Source organism: Gopherus evgoodei, chromosome 4, assembly GCF_007399415.2.
Source record: "Gopherus evgoodei ecotype Sinaloan lineage chromosome 4, rGopEvg1_v1.p, whole genome shotgun sequence".
Lineage (NCBI taxonomy): Eukaryota > Metazoa > Chordata > Testudines > Testudinidae > Gopherus > Gopherus evgoodei.
In genome coordinates this window covers 85,995,157-86,019,342 of record NC_044325.1, presented here as the reverse complement: position 1 = coordinate 86,019,342, position 24,186 = coordinate 85,995,157, and the positions used below count along the sequence as shown (strand labels likewise).

General features: G+C 49.8%; 1 protein-coding gene across 10 annotated transcripts in view; it reads right to left on the bottom strand.

Annotated features, from left to right (window-relative positions):
- Positions 1-15,426: 15,426 nt before the first annotated feature.
- Positions 15,427-24,186, bottom strand: part of LOC115650327 (golgin subfamily B member 1-like) — a 76,484-nt gene continuing 67,724 nt past the window's right edge. For all 10 annotated transcript variants that reach the window (XM_030560087.1, XM_030560095.1, XM_030560092.1 and 7 more), the window contains 2 exons: positions 17,106-17,220; positions 15,427-16,094 (listed from right to left, as the gene is read on the bottom strand). In XM_030560087.1, coding sequence (XP_030415947.1) covers positions 15,936-16,094; positions 17,106-17,220 — 274 coding nt within the window. In that variant the 3' untranslated portion in view covers positions 15,427-15,935. The remainder of the gene's footprint in view (positions 16,095-17,105; positions 17,221-24,186) is intronic.

The following is a 24,186-nucleotide window of genomic DNA, read 5'->3' as shown; positions in this document are numbered from 1 at the left end:
ATCAGGCCCACTATTTGAAGTCACTTGAAGCCTAACAACACATTTTATAAACACTTCCGAGTAGATAATTGATCAAATTCTCAGTTGTTATAATTCAGCAAAGTTCCACTAAGAGTAGTGGAACTATGGCCTTTTATATGGTCTAAACCAGGGGTAGGCAACCTATGGCACAAGTGCCGAAAGTGGCACATGAGCTGATTTTCAGCGGCACTCACACTGCCTGGGTCCTGGCCACCTGCCCGGGAGGCTCTGCATTTTAATTTAAATTTAAATGAAGCTTCTTAAACATTTTAAAATCTTATTTACTTTACATACAATAGTTTAGTTATAAATTATAGGCTTCTAGAAAGAGACTTTCTAAAAACGTTAAAATGTATTATTGACACACGAAACCTTAAATCAGAGTGAATAAATGAAGACTCGGTACACCGCATCTGAAAGGTTGTCGACCCCTGGTCTAAACTGAACAATACCCAAGTGCTATCAAGGAATGTGGTGTGGAATATCCTCAGGTCCAACAATAATTTCATGAATGCTGTGCAATCACTGCATATTGCATTTCTGAAGACAATTGGGAAAGCTACTCATTTCAGTTATGGCACCATAAAGCTGGACAGTTCTGCTTGTCTATAAAGTACTGCTAAATCAAAACTAATTTAGACAAGTGGTTTTAGATGAGGATTCTCACAGCAAGAAGCTGAAAGCAAGTTAAAGACAAGAGCATTACAGCTACAAGCATTACTATTATAAAAGGCCAAATATGACTGTGAATCTTGGGTATTGCAAAGTCCACACTAGTTAAGAGAGATTTTTATGAAATGTCGCATGCATGCAGATCTTTCATCAATTAGAAGATACATTTTCTTGTGTTGAGTCTTTCAAAAATGGGTTAACCATTTAATGACAAAGTTAAAACAACAACACACAATTAAGTACAAGCTGGCATTCTTCCTAGGATTTCTAAACCCACATACGCAAGGGAGTGCCAAACTTGGAAAGGAGGATCAAGCCAGTCCTAAATGTATCTTGGTGAACTTGACCATTTAGGTATTACTGTGTCACACAGGCTCATTTGTGGCTCTCTATTCTGTCAGTAACGTGTCAGGCCTGACACACTCATTATAACAATAATCTGTTAGGTATCTAAAAGATGTCATGTAATGTCATTGGAAAACTAAACTCACTGATCATTAATATTCTTGCATGATGTATGTACGCAATGGGTATTAAGAGTTGTGGATAGATGCTAGAACTATGACTAAAATATGTTTAAATCAGACATGTCAGAGGGAACTAGTAAACAGGTCTGCCCTAGGCAAAGGAGTAAGTTTGCTTCTCTGACCAGTCCTGTCACAGGCAGAGACAATGAAGGTCAATTTACACAGTAGGTAAACAAAGCTATCAGGTTAGCAAGTATGGGAGGAGACAGCTTGGCATCTACACTCCGCAGGAGAGAGAAGTCTGGTCTCAATTTTACTTGTCAAAAAATACATTGGCCTATAAAGACAGAGGGCTGAACCTCAAATTAAATCAACTGACTTCTACAATATTATTGTATTATAAATGTGCATTGAGCAAGATCCTTTATGAAAGCTCATGACACACTGCTGATTAATAATGTGACCTGTATGTACTATCTCTACATAAGGGATTATGAATACTCATAGATATTATGCTTTGCAGTCTTTTACCCAAAGGGAGAAACTGGTCTCTCAGAGACACGAGGGAATGTCACATCATCTGTCTCCAAAGAAATTAAGCAAGGTGTGACCAAAAACAGTGGAAGCCCAATTTACATAGAAATGAGCAGGGGCATTGGAAGACCATGAGCGAAGAAGAGCATGAGGTTATCCTCCCTCTTGAAGGTTTACTGAACTATAAAGGGAGGGGCAGAGAACCCCTAAGTTATCCATCACTAGACAGACATAAGGCAACAGAGCTCTTGCAAGCTGAGTCCTTCAATGGGGGTGGAAAGAGTTTTAAATCTGTGGAAATGGAATATAGGTAAGAAACCTATACAGATTTTCATCTAGTAAGACAAGGGAAGCCAGCAGCTTGTATTTCTGTGGAAGATCCTAACTGAGGGAAAGCCAGGGGTAGGAAAAAGGAAGACTGGTGAGAAAGAGAGGAACCATCTTGAACAAAGCCTGTAACTTGCTGGATTAAGCTTTAGAGTTTTAGATGTACATTTTCACTTTTACATGCTTGTAACCTTCACTACTTCTATTTCTTGGCATCACTTAATCTATGTCCTAGTGTTAATAGATTTGTTTTATTTTTACTATGCAGTGCAGTGTTTACAAGGGTGTTTCTAACCCAGTTGTAAGTTAATAAGCTACAATGTGCTTTTGTCTCTTTAAAGGAGTAAGCAAACTATTATTTCTCTGAGCTATCCAGGAGAGGGCTGCACACTGCAGAGCACATGGTTTTAGGAACATTTGGGACTGGGAGTGTGTTGGGGGGGTCACTGCTAACATTAATCAAATCTGGTAAGACGTGTGTGTTTGTGATAACTGCTGGCAGGCTGTTGGATTCAAAGGATATGTCTACACTATGAAATTGCTCTGATTTTACAGAATTCGATTTTTGGCAACAGATTGTTTAAAGTCGAGAGCATGTGTCCACACTAAGCACATTAATTCAGCAGTGTGCGTCCATAGTACTGAGGCTAGTGTCGACTTCCAGAGTGTTGTACTGTGGGTAGCTATCCCATAGTTAGCCCATAGTTCCTGCAGTCTCCCCTGCCCATTGAAATTCTGGGTTGAGATACCAATGCCTGATGGGGCAAAAAACATTGTCGCGGGTGGTTCTGAGTACATGTCGTCAGCCCCCCTTCTCCCTCCCTCCACGAACGCAACAGCAGGCAATGGGTTTGAGTCTTTTTTCCTGGGTTACCTGTGCAGATGCCATACCACGGCAAGCATGGCGCCTGCTCAGCTGCCCATCACTGTATGTCTCCTGGGTGCTGTCAGACGTGGGACTCCATTGCTACACAGCAGCAGCTCATTGACTTTTGGCAGCAGACAGCGCACTATGCCTAGTAGCCATCATCATCATACCCCTGGGTGCTCTTTTAGCCAACCTCGGTGAGTTGATTCCCATCTTCTGGTGAGCAGCCAGGAGATGACGATGGCTAGCAGTCGTACTGCACCATCTGCTGCCAGCCTAAGATGTAAAAGATAGATGGAGTGGATCAAAACAAGAAATTGACCCGATTTGTTTTGTATTCATTTGCTTCCTCCCTCCCTCCCTCCGTGAAATCAACTGCCTGCTAAACCCAGGGTTTTGAGTTCAACCCTTGAGGGGGCCATTCTGTGTGACAGTTGTTTGTGTTTCTCCTTGATGCAAAGCCACCCCCTTTGTGGACTTTAATTCCCTGTAGCCATGTCATCAGTCACCCCTCCCTCTGTCAGAGCAACGGCAGACAATCATTGCATACCTTTTTTCAGTGCAGACACCATGCCGTGGCAAGTATGGAGCCCGCTCATCTCAATGCAGTGGTCATCAATATTGTAAACACTTCGTGCATTATCATGCACTTTATGCAGAACCAGAACCTGAAAAATCAGGCGAGGAGGCAACGGCAGAGCGGTGATGAGAGTAATGAGGACATGGAGAAAGAATTCTCTCAAAGATTGGGCCCTGGTGCTTTGGAGATCATGGTGTTAATGGGGCAGTATCAGGAGGTGCCCTGGCTCCCCACCGCGCCTGAGAGGGACGAGCCAGAGCAGGTGCCTCAGTGGGCGGAGCCACCGCCGCCTGTCCCCACCCCCCAGAAGTCAAGGGGCGGGACAGGAAGTATAAAAGCCCTGCCCAAGTGCTCAGTTGGCAGCTGGAGAGGACAGATGCTGGAACCCAAGCTCCCGCCGGGCCCAGCCTACCCTGCGCTTAGTATCCGGAGGAACACTGGCCTGACCTGCCTCGTGCTCAGTATCTGGAGGAGCGCTAGCTTGACCTGCCCCGCGCTCATTACCCGGAGGAACGCTGGCTGGATTTGCCTCATACCCAGTACCCCAAGGAGCAGCCTGAGCTTCCTTATGACCGGTATCCCGAGGAGCTGCCTGAGCCTCCCTACAACCGGTACCCAGAGGAGCCCATGGTCTGGGACTCCCCAGATGAAGCTGGCGAGAGACAGGTACCCAGAGAGGGGAGGTCAGAAGTGGCCTGGGGGTAGCCGACCCTGGTTTGGCTCCTGAAGAGCCTGAACCCATGTCAGTGTGTTTCAGCCAGGATCCCCACTGACAGCAGCATGCCTTTGCCGCTGCTAGGGCCCCGGGCTGGAACGCAGTGGAGTGGGAGGGCCTGCGTTCCCCCTGCCACCCTCCTAAGGGTGGCAGACTCCCCCTCTCCCTGGCCTGAGGAGGCCTTGTGGGTGGACGTATGATATACTGTGTTTGCTCAGCCTGCTGAAGGCCTGAGCCTGAATTGCTACTGCCCTGCCCTGTCCAAGGGCCTGGGCTGATATACTTTGTTTGCAGACCCTTTATTCCCTCAACGCCTGCTGAGGGGTTAGGCCTACCCGGACTGTTGTGTGTAAGGAGGCGCCCTGGCTCCCCGCCGTGCCTGAGAGGGACGAGCCCCGACACCGCTGGCTTACAGGCAGGTTCATGCTGTGGAACGCTGATTCTGGACCTGGGAAACAAGCACAGACTGGTGGGACCACATAGTGTTGCAGGTCTGGGATGATTCCCAGCGGCTGTGAAACTTTTGCATGCATAAGGGCACTTTCATGGAACTTTATGATTTGCTTTCCCCTGCCCTGAAGCGCCAGAATACCAAGATGAGAGCAGCCCTCACAATTCACAAGCGAGTAGCGATAGCCCTGTGGAAGCTTGCAACACCAGACAGCTACTGGTCAGTCAGGAATCAATTTGGGGGCTGCTGTGATGCAAATAGCCAAAGCAATGACTGAGCTACTGCCACCGAAGATAATGACTCTGGGAAATGTTCAGGTCATAGTGGATGGCTTTGCAGCAATGGGATTCCCTAAATGTGGTGGGGTGATAGATGGAACCCATATCCCTATCTTGGCACCAGACCACCAGGGCAGCCAGTACATAAACCACAAGGGGTACTTTTCAATGGTGCTGCAAGCATTGGTGGCTCACAAGGGACGGATCACAATGTGGGATGGCCGGGAAGGATTCAAGATGCTCAACCTTCAGGAACACTAATCTGTTTAAATGGCTGCAGCAAGGGATTTACTTCCCAGACCAGAAAATAACTGTTTGAGGTGTTGACATGCCTATAGTTTCTCTGTCTAGGATAGTTATCCTTGGGGACGCAGCCTAACCCTTAATGCCATGGCTCATGAAGCCATACACAGGCAGCCTGGACAGCAGTCAGGAGCTGTTCAGCTATAGGCTGAGCAAGTGCAGAATGGTGGTAGAATGTGCATTTGGACGTTTAAAGGGTCGCTGGTGCAATTTACTGGCTCACTCAGACCTCAGCGCAACCAATATTCCTATTGTTATTGCTGCTTGTTGTGTGCTCCACAATCTTTTTGTGAGAGTAAAGGGGAGACATTTATCGTGGGGTGGGAGGTTGAGGCAAATCGCCTGGCCACTGATTACGTGCAGCCAGACACCAGGGCAAGTTGAAGAGCACATCAGGAAGCGCTACACATCAGTGAAGCTTTGAAAACCAGTTTCATGACTGGCCAGGCTACAGTGTGACAGTTCTGTTTGGCTCTCTTTGATGAAAACCTGCCCCTTTGGTTGACTCATTCCCTGTAAACCACCCACCCTCCCCCCTTCGACCACAGCTTGCTTGCAAAGGAAATAAAGTCACTATTGTTTAAAAACCATGTATTCTTTATTAATTGATTATAAATATAGGGAGAGAACTGACAAGGTAGCCTGGATAGGGTGTGGGAGGAGGGGAGGAAAAGGCCACTTCAATACTTGTTGAATGACAGCCTTCTGTTGCTTGGGCTGTCCATTGGGGTGGAGTGGCAGGGTGTACGGAGCATTCCCCTGGCATTCTTAAGTCTCTGAGGAGACTATGGAACTTGGAGAGGGTGGTTAAACAGGGGTTGCAGTGGTACTCTGTGATCCTGTTACCATTCCTGAAGTTCTACCAGAAAACAGAGCATGTCCGTTTGATACCAAAGTAGCCCCAGGATGGCATTCAGCCTCCTCTGATCTTCCTGCCACCACCTCTCATCTCGATCGTCCCTCTTGTCCTCACGTTTGTCCCACCTGTCCTCACGTTCATTGGCAGCTTTCCTGTACTGTGATAACGTATCCTTCCACACATTCAGATGAGCTCTTTCACTACAGGATGACTGCATGATCTCAGAGAACATTTCATTGCACGTGGGTTTTTTTCACCGCCATATGCAAGATAGCCTTCAGGACAGAGGAGGGACGCTTGAAAAATCTGCAGCTGCAGGAGGGAAAAAAGGGAGAGAAGTATTTAAAAAGATATATTTTTCAGAACAATGGGTATACACTTTCACGGGGAAACACACTATCCATATTACATAGCAGCTGATTTTGGTACAAGAACATTTTTTGCATCTTATATGGAGTGCCTGTGACTTTGGTGTCAGAGGTCAAAGATGCAGGGCCAGGCAACAGAATTCGACTTGCAGGGTAGGGCACATGGAGCTAGGGTTAGGGTTCCTATGTGTGAAGCATTGGAGGTAGGGTTAGAGTTCCTATGGGTAGGGCTTCCTACCATAGGGTTAGGGTTCCTAAGCATAGGGCACTTGGAGATTGGGTTATGGTTCCTATGGGTAGGGCATCCTGCCCCAGGGGTTAGGGTTCCTATGGGTACGATACTGGGAGATAGGTTCAGGGTTCCTATAGGTAGGATTTCTGGTTCTAGGGTTAGGGTTCCAATGGGTAGAGCACTTGGAGCTGGCGTTAAGGTTTCTGTGAGTAGGGCACTTGGAGCTAGAGTTAGGGATCCTATGGGTAGGACTTCCCGCACTAGGGTTAGGGTTCCTAAGTGTAGGACACTTAGAACTAGGGTTAGGGTTCCTATGGGTAGAGCGCCCCGCCCTAGGGTTAGGGTTCCCAAGGGTAGGGCACTTGGAGCTAGGGTTAGGGTTCCTATGGGTAGGGTGCCTCGCCCTACGGTTTGGGTTCCTATGGGTAGGGCACCTGGAGCTAGGGATAGGCTTACTATGGGTAGGGCTTCCTGTCCTAGGGTTAGGGTTCCTAAGGGTAGGGCACTTGGAGCTAGGGTTAGGGTTAGTATGGGTAGGGTGCCCCGCCCCAGGGTTAGGATTCCTAAGGATACGGCACTTGGAGCTAGAGTTAGGGATCCTATGGATAGGACTTCCCGCACTAGGGTTAGGGTTCCTAAGGTAGGGTACTTGGAGCTAGGGTTAGGGTACCCAAAGATAGGGAAATTGGAGCTAGGGTTAGAGTTCCTGTAGGAATGGTGGCCCACCCTAGGCTTAGGGTTCCTCTGGGTAGGGCACTGGGAGCTAGGGTTAGGGTTACTATAGGTAGCATTTCCCACCCTATGGCTAGGGTTCCTAGGGATAGGGCACTTTAAGCCAGGGTTAGGGTTCCTATGGATAAGGCTTGAAACCCTAGGGTTAGGGTTTCTAAGGGTAGGGCACATGGACATAGGGTTAGGGTTCCTAAAGTTAAGTCACTTGGAGCTATGGTTAGGGTTCCTTTGGGTAGAGCGGCCCGGACTACAGTTAAGGTTCCTATGGGTCGGGAACTGGGATCTAGGGTCAGTGTTCCTACGAGTAGGGCACCTGGAGCTAGGGTTAGGATTCCTAAGGATAGGGTACCTGGAGCTAGGGTTAGGGTACCTCTGGGTCGGGTTTCCCACCCTAGAGTTAGGGTTCCTATGGGTAGGGCACTTGGAGCTAGGGTTAGGGTTCCTATGGGTAGGTCTTCCGGCCCTAGGGTTACGGATCTTAAGGGCATGGCATTTGGAGCTAGGGTTAACGTTCCCATGGTTAGGGCTTCCCGCCCTAGGGTTAGGGTCTCTATGGGTAGGGCAGTGGGAGGTAGGTTTAGGGTTCCTGTGGGTAGGGCACTTGAAGCTAGGTTTAGCGTTCCTATGGGTAGGGCTTCCCGCCCTAGGGTTAGCGTTCCTAAGGGTAGGGCTTCCCGCCCTAGGGTTAGCATTCCTAAGGGTAGGGCACTTGGAGCTAGGGATAGCGGTCCTGTAGGTGGGTCTTCCCGCTCTAGGGGAAAGGATCCTAAGGGTAGGGAACTTGGAGTTAGGGGTAGTTTTCCTATGGGTAGAGCACTTGGAGCTAGGGTTAAGGGTTCTACAGATAGGGCTTCCCACCTTAGGGTTAGGGTTCCTATGGGTAGGACACTTGGAACTAGGGTTAGGGTTTCTATGGCTAGGGCTTCCCACTCTAGGGTTTGGATTTCTATGGGTAGGGCACTTAAAGCTAGAGTTAGGGTTCCAAAGGGTAGGGCACTTTGAGCTAGGGTTAGGGTTTTTATAGGTAGGGCTTTCCGCCCTAGGGTTAGAGATCTTAAGGGTACGGCATTTGGAGCTAGGGTTCGGGTTCCCATGGGTATGGCTTCCCGCCCTAGGGTTAGGGTTAGGTTTCCTATGGGTGGGTCACTTGGAGCTAGGGTTAGGTTTCCTATGGGTAGGTCACCTGGAGCTAGGGTTCCTATGGGTAGGTCACCTGGAGCTAGAATTAGGGTTCCTATAAGTAGGTCACTTGGAGGTAGGGTTAGGGTTCCTATGGGCAGGGCACTTGGAGGTAGGGTTAGGTTTCCTATGGTTCGGGCTTCCAGCCCTAGCGTTAGGGTTCCTATGGGTAGGGCACTTGGAGGTAGAGTTAGGGTTTCTTTGGGTAGGGAGGCCCACCCTAGGGTTAGGGTTCCTATGAGTAGGGCACTTGGAGATAGGGTTAGGATTTCGAAGGGTAGGGCACCTGGAGAAAGAGTTAGGGTTCCTATGGTTATGGCTTCCAGCTCTAGGTTAAGGGTTCCTAAGGGTAGGACTTCCCGCCCTAGGGTTAGGGTTCCAAAGGGCAGGGTACTTGGAACTAGGCTTAGGGTTCCCAAGGGTAGGGCACTGGGAGCTAGGGTTAGAGTGCCTATGGGTAGGGTCGGCAAACCTAGGGTTAGGGTTCCTATGGATAGGGCACTTGGATAGAGGGTTAGGCTTCCTATGGGTTCGGCACCCTACCCTAGGATTAGGGTTCCTGAGAGTAGGGCACTTGCAGCTAGGCTTAGGGTTCCTATGGGCAGGGTGCTTGGAGCTAGGTTTAGGGTTCCTATAGGTAGGTCACTTGGAGCCAGTCTTAGGTTTCCTATGGTTAGGGCTTCCCGCCCTAGGGTTAGGGTTCCTAAGGGTAGGGCACTTGGAGCTAGGGTTAGAATTCCTATAGGTAGGTCACTTGGAGCCAGTCTTAGGTTTCCTATGGTTAGGGCTTCCCGCCCTAGGGTTAGGGTTCCTAAGGGTAGGGCACTTGGAGCCAGGGATAGCCGTCCTATAGGTAGGGCTTCCCGCTCTAGGGTTACGGTTCCTAAGGGTAGGGCACTTGGAGCTAAGGTTAGGGGTCCTGTGGGTAGAGTACTTGGAGCTAGGGTTAAGGGTCCTATAGACAGGGCTTCCCGCCCTAGGGTTACAGTTCCTAAGGGTAGGGCACTTGGAACTATGGTTAGGGTTCCTATGGGTAGAACACTGGGAGTTAGGATTAGGGTTCCTACGGCTAAGGCTTCCCCCTCTAGGATTAGGGTTCCTATGGGTAGGGCACTTGGAGTTAGGTTTAGAGTTCTTATGGGTAAGACTTTCCGCCCTAGGGTTAGAGATCTTAAAGGTAGGGCATTTGGAGCTAGGGTTAGGGTTCCCATGGCTAGGGCTTCCCAGCCTAGGGTTAGGGTTCCTAAGGGTAGGGCACTTGGAACTAGAGTGTGTTTCCCTAGGTAGGCACTTGGAGCTAGGGTTAGGGTTCCCATGGGTACGGCTTCCCACCCTATGGTTAGGGTTTCTATGGGTACGGCACTTACAGCTAGGGTTAGGGTTCCTAAGGGTAGGTCACCTGGAGCTAGGGTTAGGGTTCCTTTGAGTAGGACACCTGGAGCTAGGGTTAGGGTTCCTATGGGTAAGGCATCCAGCCCTATTGTTAGGGTTTCTAAGGGTAGGGGACTTGGAGCTAGGGTTAGGGATCCTATAGGTACGGCTTTCCGCCCTAGTGTTACGGTTCCTAAGCGTAGGGTACTTAGAGCTAGGATTAGAGTTCCTAAGAGTTGGGCACTTTGAGCTAGGGTTAGGGTTCCTATGGGTGGGCTTCCCGCGCTAGGATTAGGATTCCTAAGGGTAGGGCACTGGGAGCTAAGGTTGGGGTTTCTATGGTTAGGGTGGCCTGCCCTAGGGTTAGAGTTCCTAAGTGTAGGGCACTTGGAACTAGAGTTAGGGTTCCTATGGGTAGGGCTTCCCGCCCTGGGGTTTCGGTTTCTATGGGTAGGGGACTTGGAGCTAGGGTTAAAGTTTCTATGGGGAGGGCACCCCACCGTAGGATTAGGGTTCCTATGGGTAGGGCACTTGGAGTTGCAATTAGAGTTCTTATGGGTAGGACTTTCCGCCCTAGGGTTAGGGTTCCTATAGGTAGGTCACTTGTAGCTAGGGTTAGGTTTCCTATGCTTACGGCTTCCGGCCCTAGGTTTAGGGTTCCTATGTGTAGGGCACTTGAAACCAGTGTTAGGTTTCCTATGGTTAGGGCTTCCAGCCCTAGGGTTAGGGTTCCTATGGGCAGGACACTTGGAGCTAGTGTTAGGGTTTCTAAGGGCAGGGCATGGAGCTAGGGTTAGGGTACCTATGGTTACGGTTTCCAGCCCTAGGTTTAGGGTTCTTATGGGTAGGGTACTTGGAGATACGGTTAGGGTTCCTATAGGTAGGGCTTTCCGCCCTAGAGTTAGGGTTGCTAAGGGTAGGATACTTGCAGCTAGGGTTAGAGTTCCTAAGGGTATGGCAATTGGAGCTAGGGTTAGGGCTCCTATGGGTAGGACTTCTTGCCCTAGGGTTAGGGTTCCTAAGTGTAGGGTACTTGGAACAAGGGATAAGGTTCCCAAGGGTAGGGAACTGGGAGTTCGGGTTAGGGTTCCTATGGGTAGGCTGGCCCACTCTAGGGTTAGGGTTCCTATGGGTAGAGCACTTGGAGTTAAGGTTATCGTTCCTATGGGTAGGGTACCCCACCCTAGGATTAGGGTTCCTGAGGGTAGGGTACTTGGAGCTAGGCTTAGGGATCCTATGTGTAGGGCAGTTGTAGCTAGGTTTAGGGTCCTAATAGGTAGGACTTTCCGCCATAGGGTTAGGGATCTTAAGGGTAAGGCAATTGGAGCTAGGGTTAGGGTTACCATGGCTAGGGCTTCCCTCCTTAGGTTTAGGGTTCCTATGAGTAGGGCACCTGGAGCTAGAGTTAGGGTTCCTATAGGTAGGTCACTTGGAGCTAGCGTTAGATTTCCTATGGTTAGGGCTTCCTATGGGTAGGGCAGTTGGAGCTAGGGTTAGGGTTCCTAGGGGTAGGGTTTTCCACCCTAGGGTTAGGGTTGCTAAGGGTAGGGCACTTGGAGCTAGGGTTAAGGACCCTACAGATAGGGCTTCCTGCCCTAGGGTTAGGGTTCTTAAGGGTAGGGCACTTGGAGCTAGGGTTAAGGGCCCTACAGATAGGGCTTCCCGCCCTAGGGTTAGGGTTCTTAAGGGTAGGGCACTTGGAGCTACGGTTAGGGTTCTTATGGGTAGGGCTTTCCACCCTAGGGTTAGAGATCTTAAGGGTACGGCATTTGAAGCTAGGGTTAGGGTTCCCATGGCTACGGCTTACCGCCTACAGTTAGGGTTCCTATGGGTAGGGCACTGGGAGCTAGGGTCAGGGTTTCTAAGGGTAGGGCACCTGCAGCTAGGGTTAGGGTTCCTATGTTTACAGCTTCCAGCTCTAGGTTTAGGGTTCTAATGGGTAGGGCATTTGGAGCTAGGGTTAAGGTTCCTATGGGTCAGGCTTCCCACCCTAGGGTTAGGGTTCCTATGGGTCAGGCTTCCCACCCTAGGGTTAGGGTTCCCAACGGTAGGGCACTTGGAGCTAGGGTTAAAGTTCCTATGGGTCGGGCTTCCCACCCTAGGGTTAGGATTCCTATGGGTAGGGCACTTGGAGGTATGGTTAAGGTTCCTATAGGTAGGGTTTCCCGCCCTGTGGTTAAGGTTCCTAAGGGTAGGGTATTTGGAGATAGGGTTAGGGTTCCTATGAGTAGGGCACTTGGAGTTAGTTTTAGGGTTTCTAAGGGTAGGGCACCTGGAGCTAGGGTTAGGGTTCCTATGGGTAAGGCTTCCCACCCTAGGGCTATGGTTCCTAAGCGTAGGGCACTTGGAACTAGGGTTAGGGTTCCTATAGGCAGGACGCTTGGAGCTAGGGTTAGGGTTCCTATGGCTAGGGTTTCCCGCTCTAGGTTTAGGGTTCCTAAGGGTAGGGCACTTGGAGCTAGGATTAGGATTGCTATGGGTAGGGCACTTGGAGCTAGAGTTAGGGTTCCTATGGGTAGGGGGCCCCGCCGTAGGATTAGGGTTCCTGATGGTAGGGCACTTTGGAGCTAGGTTTAAGGTTCCTATGGGTAGTTAACTTGGAGTTAGGTTTAGAGTTCTTATGGGTAGAGCTTTCCGCGCTAGGGTTAGGGATCTTAAGGGTAGGGCATTTGGAAGTAGGGTTAGGGGTCCTATGGCTAGGGCTTCCCGCCCTAGGGTTATGGCTCCTACGGGTAGGGAACTTGGAGCTAGGGTTAGGGTTCCTATGGTTATAGATTTCCACCCTAGGGTTAGGGTTCCTATGAGTAGGACACTTGGAGCTAGGGTTAGAGTTCCTATGGTTAGGGCTTCCCACGCTAGGGTTAGGGTTCCTATCGGTAGGGCACTTGGAGCCAGGGGTAGCAGTCCTATAGGTAGGGCTTCCTGTTGTACGGTTAGGGTTCCTAAGGGTAGGGCACTTGGAGCCAGGGGTAGCGGTCCTATAGGTAGGGCTTCCCGCTCTAGGGTTAGGGTTCCTGTGGGCAGGGCTCTCCTTGAAAACATGTATTATATATACCAAGGTATACTCACCAGAGGTGTCTTGTAAGGCTTCATGGTCCGGGATACCGTCTTGGCAGGGTTGGGAGGGTATTTCAGTCAGGGTGAGAAAAAGATCCTGGCTGTTGGGGAGCACGGTGTGCTTTGTGCTTTCTCAAGCTTGTCCTCCTCCTCTTCCCCATCTGCAAAATCCTCAGGCATGGCTGAGATTACCCCGTTTTCAGAATCCACGGTCAGGAGTGGGGGTAGAGGTAGCGGTGCCCCCCATAATTGCATGCAGCTCAGTGTAGAAGTGGCATGTCTGTGGCTCTGCCCTGAAGCATCCGTTTAATTCTTTGGTTTTCTGTTATGCTTGTCTGAGCTCAACTTTCATGCAGCGCTGTGTAGAGCCCCTCTTGTGGCTTCTGTCCATCATGCCCTTGGAGACTTTTTCAAATGTATTGGCATTTCGTCTTTTGGAACATAGTTCTGATAGCATGGAATCATTTTCCCATACAGCGATCAGACCCAATAGCTCCCATACAGTCCATGCTGGAGCTCTTTTTCGATTCTCGGACCGCATGATTACCTGTGCTGATGAGCTCGACTGGCCAAACAGGAAATGAGATTCAAAAGTTCGCGGGGCTTTTCCTGTATGCCTGGCCAATGCATCTGAGTTTAAAGTGCTGTCACAATGGTGCACTGTGGGATAGCTCCTGGAGGACAATACTGTCGAATTGCGTCCACACTAACCCTAATTCAAACAGGCGATATTGATTTCAGCGCTAATCCCCTTGCAGGGAGGAGCACAGAAATCGATTTTAAGAGCCCTTTATGTCAAAGTAAATGGCTTCGTTGTGTGGATAGGTGCAGGGTTAATTCGATTTAATGCTGTTAAATTTGACCTAAACTCATAGTGTAGACCAGGCCAAAGTGTTTAGTCAGATGTACAGTATACAGAACATAAAGTGCATGCTGGTTATATGTACCCCACAGGCAGGGAGCAAAAGCATTTTGAGGCACTCATGGTTACAATACAAACAGTGACGCAATCTCTCACTGATCTGAATTGCACCCCGGAACATGACAATCACACAGTTAGAGCTTACTTTGACAGCCTTCCCCAACTGCAAACACTCCTTGGTGATCCTTAGGAGGAAAGTTAAGGTGACCATAATTTATTCCTTTTTAACAAGGTCATTTGATCAGCTAATCTTTTTCTAATATGGCTCTTTTAATGGGTATCATGTCTTTAACACAGCTCTTCTGGATCAGATAACTATTTGCGTATGGCAAAAAGCATGGCCTCAGCTAACTAATCTGTTTTGTGTGTCATTTGTAATTAGAGTGCATGTAAACACAAATACAATTGCTATCACTATCAAGCTGATTCAGAGTGCACCAATGTCCTATTGTGGCTCTAATTAAAAATAATTCTATAAATAATGTATGGTGCAGGTAGCATAATGTATCTGATGAAAAGATACGAACATTTAATGAACTGAAGAAAAAGGCTAAAAAGGTAGCAGGACAGCAGCCTTTGGTGGCAAAACTTGAAGGAAAAAAGATCATATTTGCCAAAAAAGCAATAAAACTGATTTTGATGGGTCACCTAGTGTTTAAAAAACTACATCTCCAAGACTTTAACATTCAACGTGGAATACTACATTAAAGGACTTTTGTGATCCCAGCTAAAGCCTCAACTGATATTTATGGACCATTTACATTTCTCACACACAGTAATCTGTTCTGTTAAAAACAGGTTCAGAAAGTGAACTACTCTGTACAGACAATGTGTTATAGCTGAAATCACTAGTAAAATAATGCAGAACTCCCTATTACATAGTAATCATGAGGTCACAGCATTAGAAGCAGTCTCTTCTTCACAAAAAAATATTTTTGGACTCAAAAAATTTCACTCAACTTCAGTGTACATTATAACAAAGCATGCATATTTTTATACAAGATGCTTCATCGTGCTCATACAGAAAACAGCTGAAAGTACATCTCCTAACCACTCACTTGAAAATGTATTATGTGCTTCTCACTTAACCGAATTAGAAGAAATGTTCTGAAATGTGTGCATGAACACACAACCTATTTATCCAAAGGTTTAAGAGAACATAAGAAAACTTCAAAAGTCAGGAGTTCGGATGCCCCATGTGTGCAGTGGAGTCTGATCCTGGGGTGCCAGAAGCTAGTATAACAAGCAAAAAATAATAGTAATTCAGCTAACTGAGACAGGTTAGAGCAACTGCAGTTTGAAGCGATGTGATCTGGCTAAGAGCAGTTTGAGATTAGCTACAGAGGAATGTCTTAATTTTGATTCGATATTCTCCTTGTTGTTAGTTGTTAGCGGTCAGTCTTTTCTCATTAAAATAATTACATAATTGTGCATCCTGTTAGCAACAACACAGACAATTACAAGTATTTACTCTTTACACATCCATAGAGCAGAGTTCAGTTCTCAGAGTTTTATTTCCAGTCAAGAAACCCACAATGAACCCAACTTTTTTTTTATTGCACTCTGTAAAGCTTCTTGCTAATATCAAGAAGCTAACAAACAGTAATAGTTGATATTCCTTTAAAATTTACAGTGTAACTTTCTTAAAATAAAATTTATATAGAAAAGATACCATTTACAACCCAATTCAATAGTATTCAATCATTATATATTCCCAAACAATATAATGCAGCAGTTTCTTTATAGGTTGCACTGAAGGGGAATATCTTCTCTTTAGCAAATATAATATTCCATTGTTAAGGAGCAATTCAAGTCAGCTTTGGAGTAACCGTGATATACAGAAACTTCTTGCAAGAAGCTCAAAATGCACATATTATAATGAGGATATATACAACTGTGTCCAGTGCATAGTTTAACAACAGCATGTGAAAAGTCCATTATCTTGAGTTGGCACACCATTATCTAAAGGAAAATAATTTACCCAGCAATTGCAGTGCATTTAGAGAATGCCAGTGAGGCACAGAAAAACAAGAAGATGTAGTGTCACCAAGTAAGTGAGGAATAAATAGCGGGATTTTGCTCTGGAGGTCAGCAGCTTGGAGCAGTAAAGGCTTCGCCCTCGAAGCCATCTTTTGAAAGAAAGGGCTCCTCCTTTCATCTGTAGGAAACAATTTCAAATAAATAATCATCAAAAAAGATGCAAGAGCAGCTCTCATTATACTCTAGATTAGTGAAGTACTGTAATCCTTCCAACTGGGTCTGCAGAAGAGGGTGTGTGCGCACGTGCCATTAAAATAAGGGATTCAGGGGGAAGAGAATGGAGCAGTTACAAAAGATAAGTGAGGAGGTGGGGGGGAGAGGCAACAGGATGAGTGTAATATTTAATTACATGCACACAGAGCAGAGATACAGACATTATATGCACACACACAATTTATATAATACATGTAAATACCCAATATACACCCAAAATATACATCAACGGTGTATATTTTATTTAATTGTTGTTTGCATCAAAGTACAGGTTACCATCCATAACATAGCACACTGAAAGGTAAAGTCAAACATACTGTTTTATTTTAAATATTTTATTGACATTTTGAAAGTACACATATGTATCTCTCCAGGGTATGCCCATCACCATGATCTCTGGGCACTATAAAAGATTCTTATATGTTTGATTTTTAGTAGAGAGAGAGATGTTGGCTGATTTCAGGTGTTTGATTAAAAAATACATTCAGTAAATTCATTACACTCCCACATATCTGTAATATTTCTCTTCTACTTTACCCCTTGAAAAGACAGCCTCCAGATATATGTATTTACAACAGCAATCTCTGACCTGGGAGTGTTTACACATACAATGGGCTGATCCTCAGCTAGTATAAATGAAGCAAAAGCAGCTATGATGATTTGTACCAGCCGAGGATCTGGTCAATGTGTTTAGTTGTTCACAGTTTTACTCTTTTATTACTCATTTTAGCACACATGTAGTTTATTGCTCCATTCTTTCAGGATATTTATTACAAATATGATTTAATTAGAATCATTTGAAGAGAAAAGACTTCCCCGTTCTCTAAGCCATTTGCGGCTGGCAGTGTACAAGGTGAGCACTCATTTTTAGGCAACTTATGACTCAGAATTTCTTCCAGGTTACACATTTACTTACCTTACGTACAACAATATGTTCACTAGGATTGATGATCAAAGCCTCTCTTTCCTCCTCAGACTCCATCTGAACAGTGTATTCTCTAGGTACAGACCTGTAACTACTCATTTCGAGTCTAGAGAAAAGAAATTGAAAAGGCAGGGGAAAAAAGACGGTTACTCACCTTTGTAACTGTTGTTCTTCGAGATGTGTTGCTCATATCCATTCCAGTTAGGTGTACGCGCCGCGCGTGCACATTCGTCGGAAAACTTTTACCCTAGCAACTCAGTGGGCCGGCAGGTCGCCCCCTAGAGTGGCGCCACCATGGCGCTCCATATATACTCCTGCCGGCCCACCCGCTCCTCAGTTCCTTCTTGCCGGCTACTCCGACAGTGGGGAAGGAGGGCGGGTGTGGAATGGATATGAGCAACACATCTCGAAGAACAACAGTTACAAAGGTGAGTAACCGTCTTTTCTTCTTCGAGTGATTGCTCATATCCATTCCAGTTAGGTGAATCCCAAGCCTTACAAAGGCGGTGGGGTCGGAGTGAAATGTGGCAGAATAAAACTGCTGAGCCAGAGGCTACAGCCTCTCTTGACTGCTGAACCAGGGCATACTGCGAAGCACAGGTATGGACCGAGGACCAATGGAGCTTCGCGACAGATCTCGTGGGTAGAAACACGAGCCAGCAAGGCGGCAGATGAAGCCTGAGCCCTGGTAGAATGCACGTTGATGTGGCTTGGGGAAATATGAGCCAAATCATAACAAGTGGGGATGTCCGCCATCACCCCAGATGAGATCCTCTGAGAGGAGAACAAGCAAGCCCTCCCTTTGGCCCGCTACCGGGATAGAGCTGGGGCACCTTAGGAAATGGTTCTGTCAGCACAATATAATGCGAGCACTCCACAGATGTCCAAGGAGTGCAACGGTTGTGCCCATTGCGTTGAACTGTGGGTAACATGAAAAGCCAAAACCACCTTAGGGAGGAAAGCCGGGTGCGGTCATAACTGCACCTTGTCATTGTGAAACCTAGTGTACGGCGGAACCCCCGTAAGAGCTCTGATCTCAGAGACCCGTCTGGCCAAGACTAGGTTGAGGTCCCAGGTCGGGGCTGGGCGGCGCACCCGAGGGTGCAAGCGCTCCAAGCCCTTGAGGGACCTCGAACCCATAGAGCGTGAGAACACTGAACGTCCATCTCAGCCTGCTGGAAGGTAGAGATGGCTGCCAAGTGTATCCTCAGCGCTGATACCGCCAGGTCCTGCCGCTGAAGGCCAGAGGCAGGCCAAACAGAGGGGATCGAGACCTCAGCAGGAGCAAGATCGAGCGTATTGCAGCTGTAAAAGAAACGCTTCCACCTGGCCCGGTACATCGACCAGGTGGAAGGCTGCCTGTCACCCCGATTCAGGTACGCAGCAGCCACCGTGAGGCGAAGAGGCTGCAGGTCCGAGTGACGAAGCCTGTCGTTGCCCTGAGTGATGAGGTCTGGGCTGACAGGCCGAGTAACGTGGTATGTCAGCGCTGCCTGGACCATTCTGGAGTGATCATGATGATGCACGCTCTGCCCCTGCGGAGTTTGAGCAGGACCTAATGAACCAGTGGGAACAGTGGGAAGGCATAATGCAGTTGTCCTTTCCATGGCATCAGGAATGCGTCCAAGATCGATTCCGAGGAGAGACCTTGGAAGGAGCAGAACACCTGGCATTTCCTGCTCTCGCGGTGAGCGAACAGGTCTGTGTGAGGAAACATCTCCACTTCTGGAAAGCGGGACGCCTCACATGGGGCAGAGTGATCACTCGTAAGGCAGGAAAGACCTGCTGAGGCAAAGAGTTAGGACGTTCCAAACGCCTGGGAGAAAGGACGTCGCCAGCTCCATCGAGTGGGCCATGCCAAAGACCCGGAAATGGATGGCCTCCTGACAAAAAAGGGGGGGAGGGGGACTATGTCCCCCCTGAATACTTATGAAGCACCTGGTCGTTGTGTTGGCTGTAAACACCGAGATACAACGGCCTCGCAGCTGCCGCTGGAACCCCTGGCATGCCAGGCGGACTACTCTCAATTTTTGGGGCATTGAGGAGGAATGCCAGCTCCCTAGAAGACCAAAGGCCTTAAGCTCAGAGGTGACTATGAACACTCGAGCAGAGAGATGAGGCGTCCGCCGTCAGGGGCAGTGAGCCGGACTTGGAGAGGACGGAGGCGGAGCTTGGCGTGTTTGGTTACAAACTTGCGGGCAACCATGGACCCAGGAGACTGAGACAAGAACGAGCTGAGGTCGTTGGGAAAGCCTTCAGACCTCAGATGAGTGTTGCCATCGCCTAAAATCTCAGTTGCAATAAGCAGGCTCCGGCTAGGTAGGAGACCAGGATAGCCCCTAGGGAGCCCAACCTCTGCGTGGGGACCAGAGTGGATTGCTCTATAATAAACAGCAGGCCTTGACCTGTGAATAAGACCGTGGCGATGCCCACGCGCTGAGTGGTTTGTGTCTCAGAGTCTCCGTGGATAAGTGAATCGTCCAGATACGGAAAAACGCATATACGACATCAGCGACGGTAGGCGGCGACTATGGCCGTAAACCGGGAGTATTGACAGTCGGCTATAGAGCGGAGGCATCTCCCGTGCGGAGGGAAGATGGCATTGCGAAAGTACGCGTGCTTCATATCCAGGGCGGCACAGTAGCCCCCAGGAGGCAAGGATGGAATAATGATTCCCAGGGAAACCATGCAGAACTCCAACCTTATCCTAACCCGGTTGAGTCCGTGCAGGACCAAGAAGGTCTGAGACCTGTGTTCGAGTGGGGGACTAGGGCATAACGGGGGTAAAACCCCTTACCCCTTTCGTCCGCTGAAGTGGGACAGGGCTGGAGCAAATTCAAGGTGGTACCTATGCTCCATCGGGCGCAGGACCCAGCGATCTGAAAGTAACTGGGGCCATGCCAGGAGAAAGCGGGGTCGGGATCCCGTCCTGCGACTGGTACACCGCCCTCAGGTGAACCTTGGAAGGTCCGTCTTTGGTCCCAGTGGTAATTGCGAGGGACCTTGACTTTGGCTCTTTAGGGGTCCTGACGTTCGTCTGCGACCACCTTGGCCCTGCCGTTTGCCAGAGTTCTGCCTCTGGCTAGGCACAGAGTATGGCGGCTGGGGCCAGAAAGGCCTGCGTTTTGTCGCTGGCGTATACATGCTGAGACGCATTAGGACCCTATTGCCCACCAGACTTCGCAGTCTGGGGCTGTCTCTGCCGCGAAGATGCCTTTACCAACAAAGGGTAAATCCTGAATGGCATACCGCAGCTCCAGCCGGAGGTTTAAAACCTGAAGCCATGAAATGCACCTCACGGCGACACTCAAGGCCAGAGTGCCGGCCGCAGAGTCTGCTGCGTCCAACGAGGCCTGGAGGGACGCTCTGGGAACCTTCTTTCCCCCCGTCCTCCAAGACGGCAGCGAACTCCAGGTGGAAGTTTTGAGGGAGAAACTCCTTCACTCAGGTGCTATAATTATCGCAGCTAAGCAAGGCTTGTTGCTTTGCTACCCCGAGCTGCAGGGCCCCTGCAGAGTACACCTGGCGGCCAAGCCTGTTCATTCGCCAAGCCTCTTTTTGCTTCGGGGCTGGCGCCCGCGGGCCATCATATCAGGATCGTGGTCCTGAGCATAAAATCTGCGCATATGGGATGACACGGATGCGTGTCCGGACGGCCATGGAGGTACTAAAAGAAGGCACAGGCAGAGTCTCTGACTCACTCGGACCTTGCCCAACTCGGCACCGGGGACCGGCATCGGGAGGCGTATCGGTACCTGGAACGAGATCCAGACCCGCAACCAGAACGGTGTCGGGAGGTCGACCGAGATCTCGAGGCTCGGAGAAGGGCTACAGGAGTCAAGGTACCTGCCCCGGTGCCAGAGGTCGGAACGGTGCCGATAGCGGGTCGGCGAACGGGATACCGACCGGTGCAGCGAGTGTGACCAGTACCGAGGAAAACAGCACCGGGACTGCCAGTGGTGTCCGGCGTGCCGACAGGACTTGGAGTGTCTGCGGGACCGTGATCATGAACGGTGCCGCTCTGCTGTGCTGACAGGGGACAGTCCCCTGAAGAGACTGTATTACCCGTACCGGCGGTGCCCGGGACAGGCAGCACTGACTCTGTCATGGCACTGAGAGCCCTCGCCGTTGGTAACATCTCCGGCGTGAAGGGAATAGCAGGCTCAACCACAGTGCGTACTGGGGAGCTGTCAGGCACCGGATTCGACGGCCCTCGTGGGACCGGGATCCACGGTACCGAGGTCATCAGAGCTTTGGTAGGTGTCGGTGCCGGGCGAACCGAGTTAGATAAGCTGTCTGGCTGCGGTGCCGTCAGCACTGAAGCAGCGGGAGTAATACGCTCAACCATGGCGCGTGCCGGGGAGCCGTCGGGCACCGGATTCGATAGCCCTTGTGGGACTGGAATCGACGGTGCCGATGTTGTCGGTGCCTCAGAGGCGTCGGTGCCGGGCAATCCGACTTAGACTAGCCCTCTGGCTGCGGTGCCGTTGGCATGGAAGCAGCCGGAGCAGGAGCTCAACCACGGCGCGTGCCGGGGAGCCGTCAGGCACCGGATTCTACGGCCCTTGCGGGACCGGGATCGACGGTGCCGACGTCATCGGTGCCGCAGCAGGTGTCGGTGCCGGGCGATCCGACTTAGACTAGCCCTCTGGCTGCGGTGCCGTTGGCTCGCAAGCAGCCGGACCATTAGCTCGACCACGGCGCGTGCCGGGGAGCCGTCAGGCACCAGATTCTACGGCCCTTGCGGGACCGGGGATCGACAGTGCCGACGTCATCGGTGCCGCAGCAGGTGTCGGTGCCGGGCGATCCGACGTAGACGAGCTCTCTGGTTGCGGTGCCGTTGGCACGGAATCAGCAGGAGCAGTAGCTCAACCACGGCGCGTGCCGGGGAGCCGTCAGGCACCGGATTCTACGGCCCTTGTGGGACCGGGATCGACGGTGCCGACGTCATCGGTGCCGCAGCAGGTGCCAGTGCCGGGCGATCCAACTTAGACGAGCCCTCTGGCTGCGGTGCCGCTGGCACGGAAGCAGCAGGAGCAATACGCTCAACCATGGCGCGTGCCGGGGAGCCGTCAGGCACCGGATTCTACGGCCCTTGTGGGACCGGGATCGACGGTGACGACGTCATCGGTGCCGTAGCAGGTGTCGGCGCCGGGCGATCCGACTTAGACGAGCTCTCTGGCTGCGGTGCCGCTGGCACGGAAGCAGCAGGAGCAGTAGCTCAACCACGGCGCGCGCCGGGGAGCCGTCAGGCACCGGATTCTACGGCCCTCGTGGGACCGGGATCGACGGTGCCGACGTCGTCGGTGCCGGGCGAGCCATCTTAGACGAGCTCTCTAGCTGTGGCGCAGTTGGCACAGAAGCAGCAGGAGCAGTAAGCTCTACCACGGCGTGAGCCGGGGAGCTGCCAGGCACCGGATTCCGTGGTCCTGGGGGACTGGAATCGACGGAGCCGAAGTCATCGGTGCCTCTGCAGGTGTCGGTGCCGGGTAACGCAACTTAGGCGAGCTCTCTGGCTGCGATGCAGGTGGCACGGAAGCAGCGGGAGCAGGGGGCTCAACCACGGCGCGTGCCGGGGAGCCTCCAGGCACCAGCAGGAATCGTAGGCTCTCTCGACCTCAGAAGAAGGGAGCGGTGCCGAGTCGACATCGGTGCCGGCGACAGTCGGTGCCGAAAGGCCTTGGTAGTAACGGCGGGGTCCGGTGCCGAGGAGGCGCTTCTGCCCGCCGCTTGAACATCGCTCGGCGCCCAAGGTGGAGGGGTAAGTGAAAGTCCCGCACCTTCTTGTTCTCGGCTTAAAAGCCTTGCAAATGGGGCACTTATCTGTCAAGTGTGCTTCCCTGAGGCACTTCAAACAGGAGTCATGTAGATCTCTCTTCGGCCGCGGCTTTGGGCAGGCCGGGCCCCTTTTAAAACCCGGTGAGCCATGCATGGCTCCGGCACTGGGCTCATGGAAGGGGCTACTTCCTGAACCCCGCTAACTAAACTAACCATGTTAGCAAAGAAAACACGTATAACCATACAAATATATATATAAAAGGGTTATAACTGCATAATTATATACGAGAAAACGAGTAGCTAGGGAAGTGGAGGTCAGCTAAGCCGCGCTCCACTGTTCCAACGACCGACACGGGCGGTAAGAAGGAACTGAGGAGCGGGTGGGCCGGCAGGAGTATATATGGAGCGCCATGGTGGCGCCACTCTAGGGGGCGACCTGCCGGCCCACTGAGTTGCTAGGGTAAAAGTTTTCCGACGAATGTGCACGCGCGGCACGTACACCTAACTGGAATGGATATGAGCAATCACTCGAAGAAGAACATGACTGAGTTATCTACTCTTTAGAAGTACCATTATCAATCATCACCTACCTATGAAAATATTCTTTTGTACAGCTCAGCTACTGCTTACTTCTTTTGGTAAAGAAAACAAAAGGAAACTATTTGTCTTTTTCAGCCTCTATTTTTGATTCTGGATGTTTTACTTATTCATAGTACCCCAAACTTTCTTTTCCTCTTTCTAGCTGATGACTTAGTACTTGTCAAATTAAGATGGTGATTTTATTTATTTGGATGTAATTAATATATGGTTATGTATAAAATCTGTTATACATGGAATGCTCTGCTAATTCAAGGGGGGAAAACAGTACTGACTAGTGAGTTCAGCTAGAAAGTTGGTAGACATTTTTTAATTTAGATCAGCACAAAGACTGTGCAATTTGCGCTTTAGACACACTAGCCAAGCAGTGTAGAAGTTTTCACTGCTGTCAAACTGGTTCTGTACCTAGTCATGGAAATCCAACATTTTTCATCACTAACCTCACTAAAAAAACAGTGGTAAACAACAAATAAAAACTTCAAGCTCAAATTTTTAGACACACTAGACACTCAGTATTAACATCAGCCACAGTAACTCAGAAGGAAAATCCTTACATTCTTCCAAGAGGAAAAAATCTGCAATCGGTCAGTTAGGCCCTGATGCTACAATTAGATCCATTCGAATGAATCTCTGTGCCCATGTGGAACTCCCTCGCCCCTCACTGCTTTCAAAGGCATTCCCTGTGAACATAAGCGTT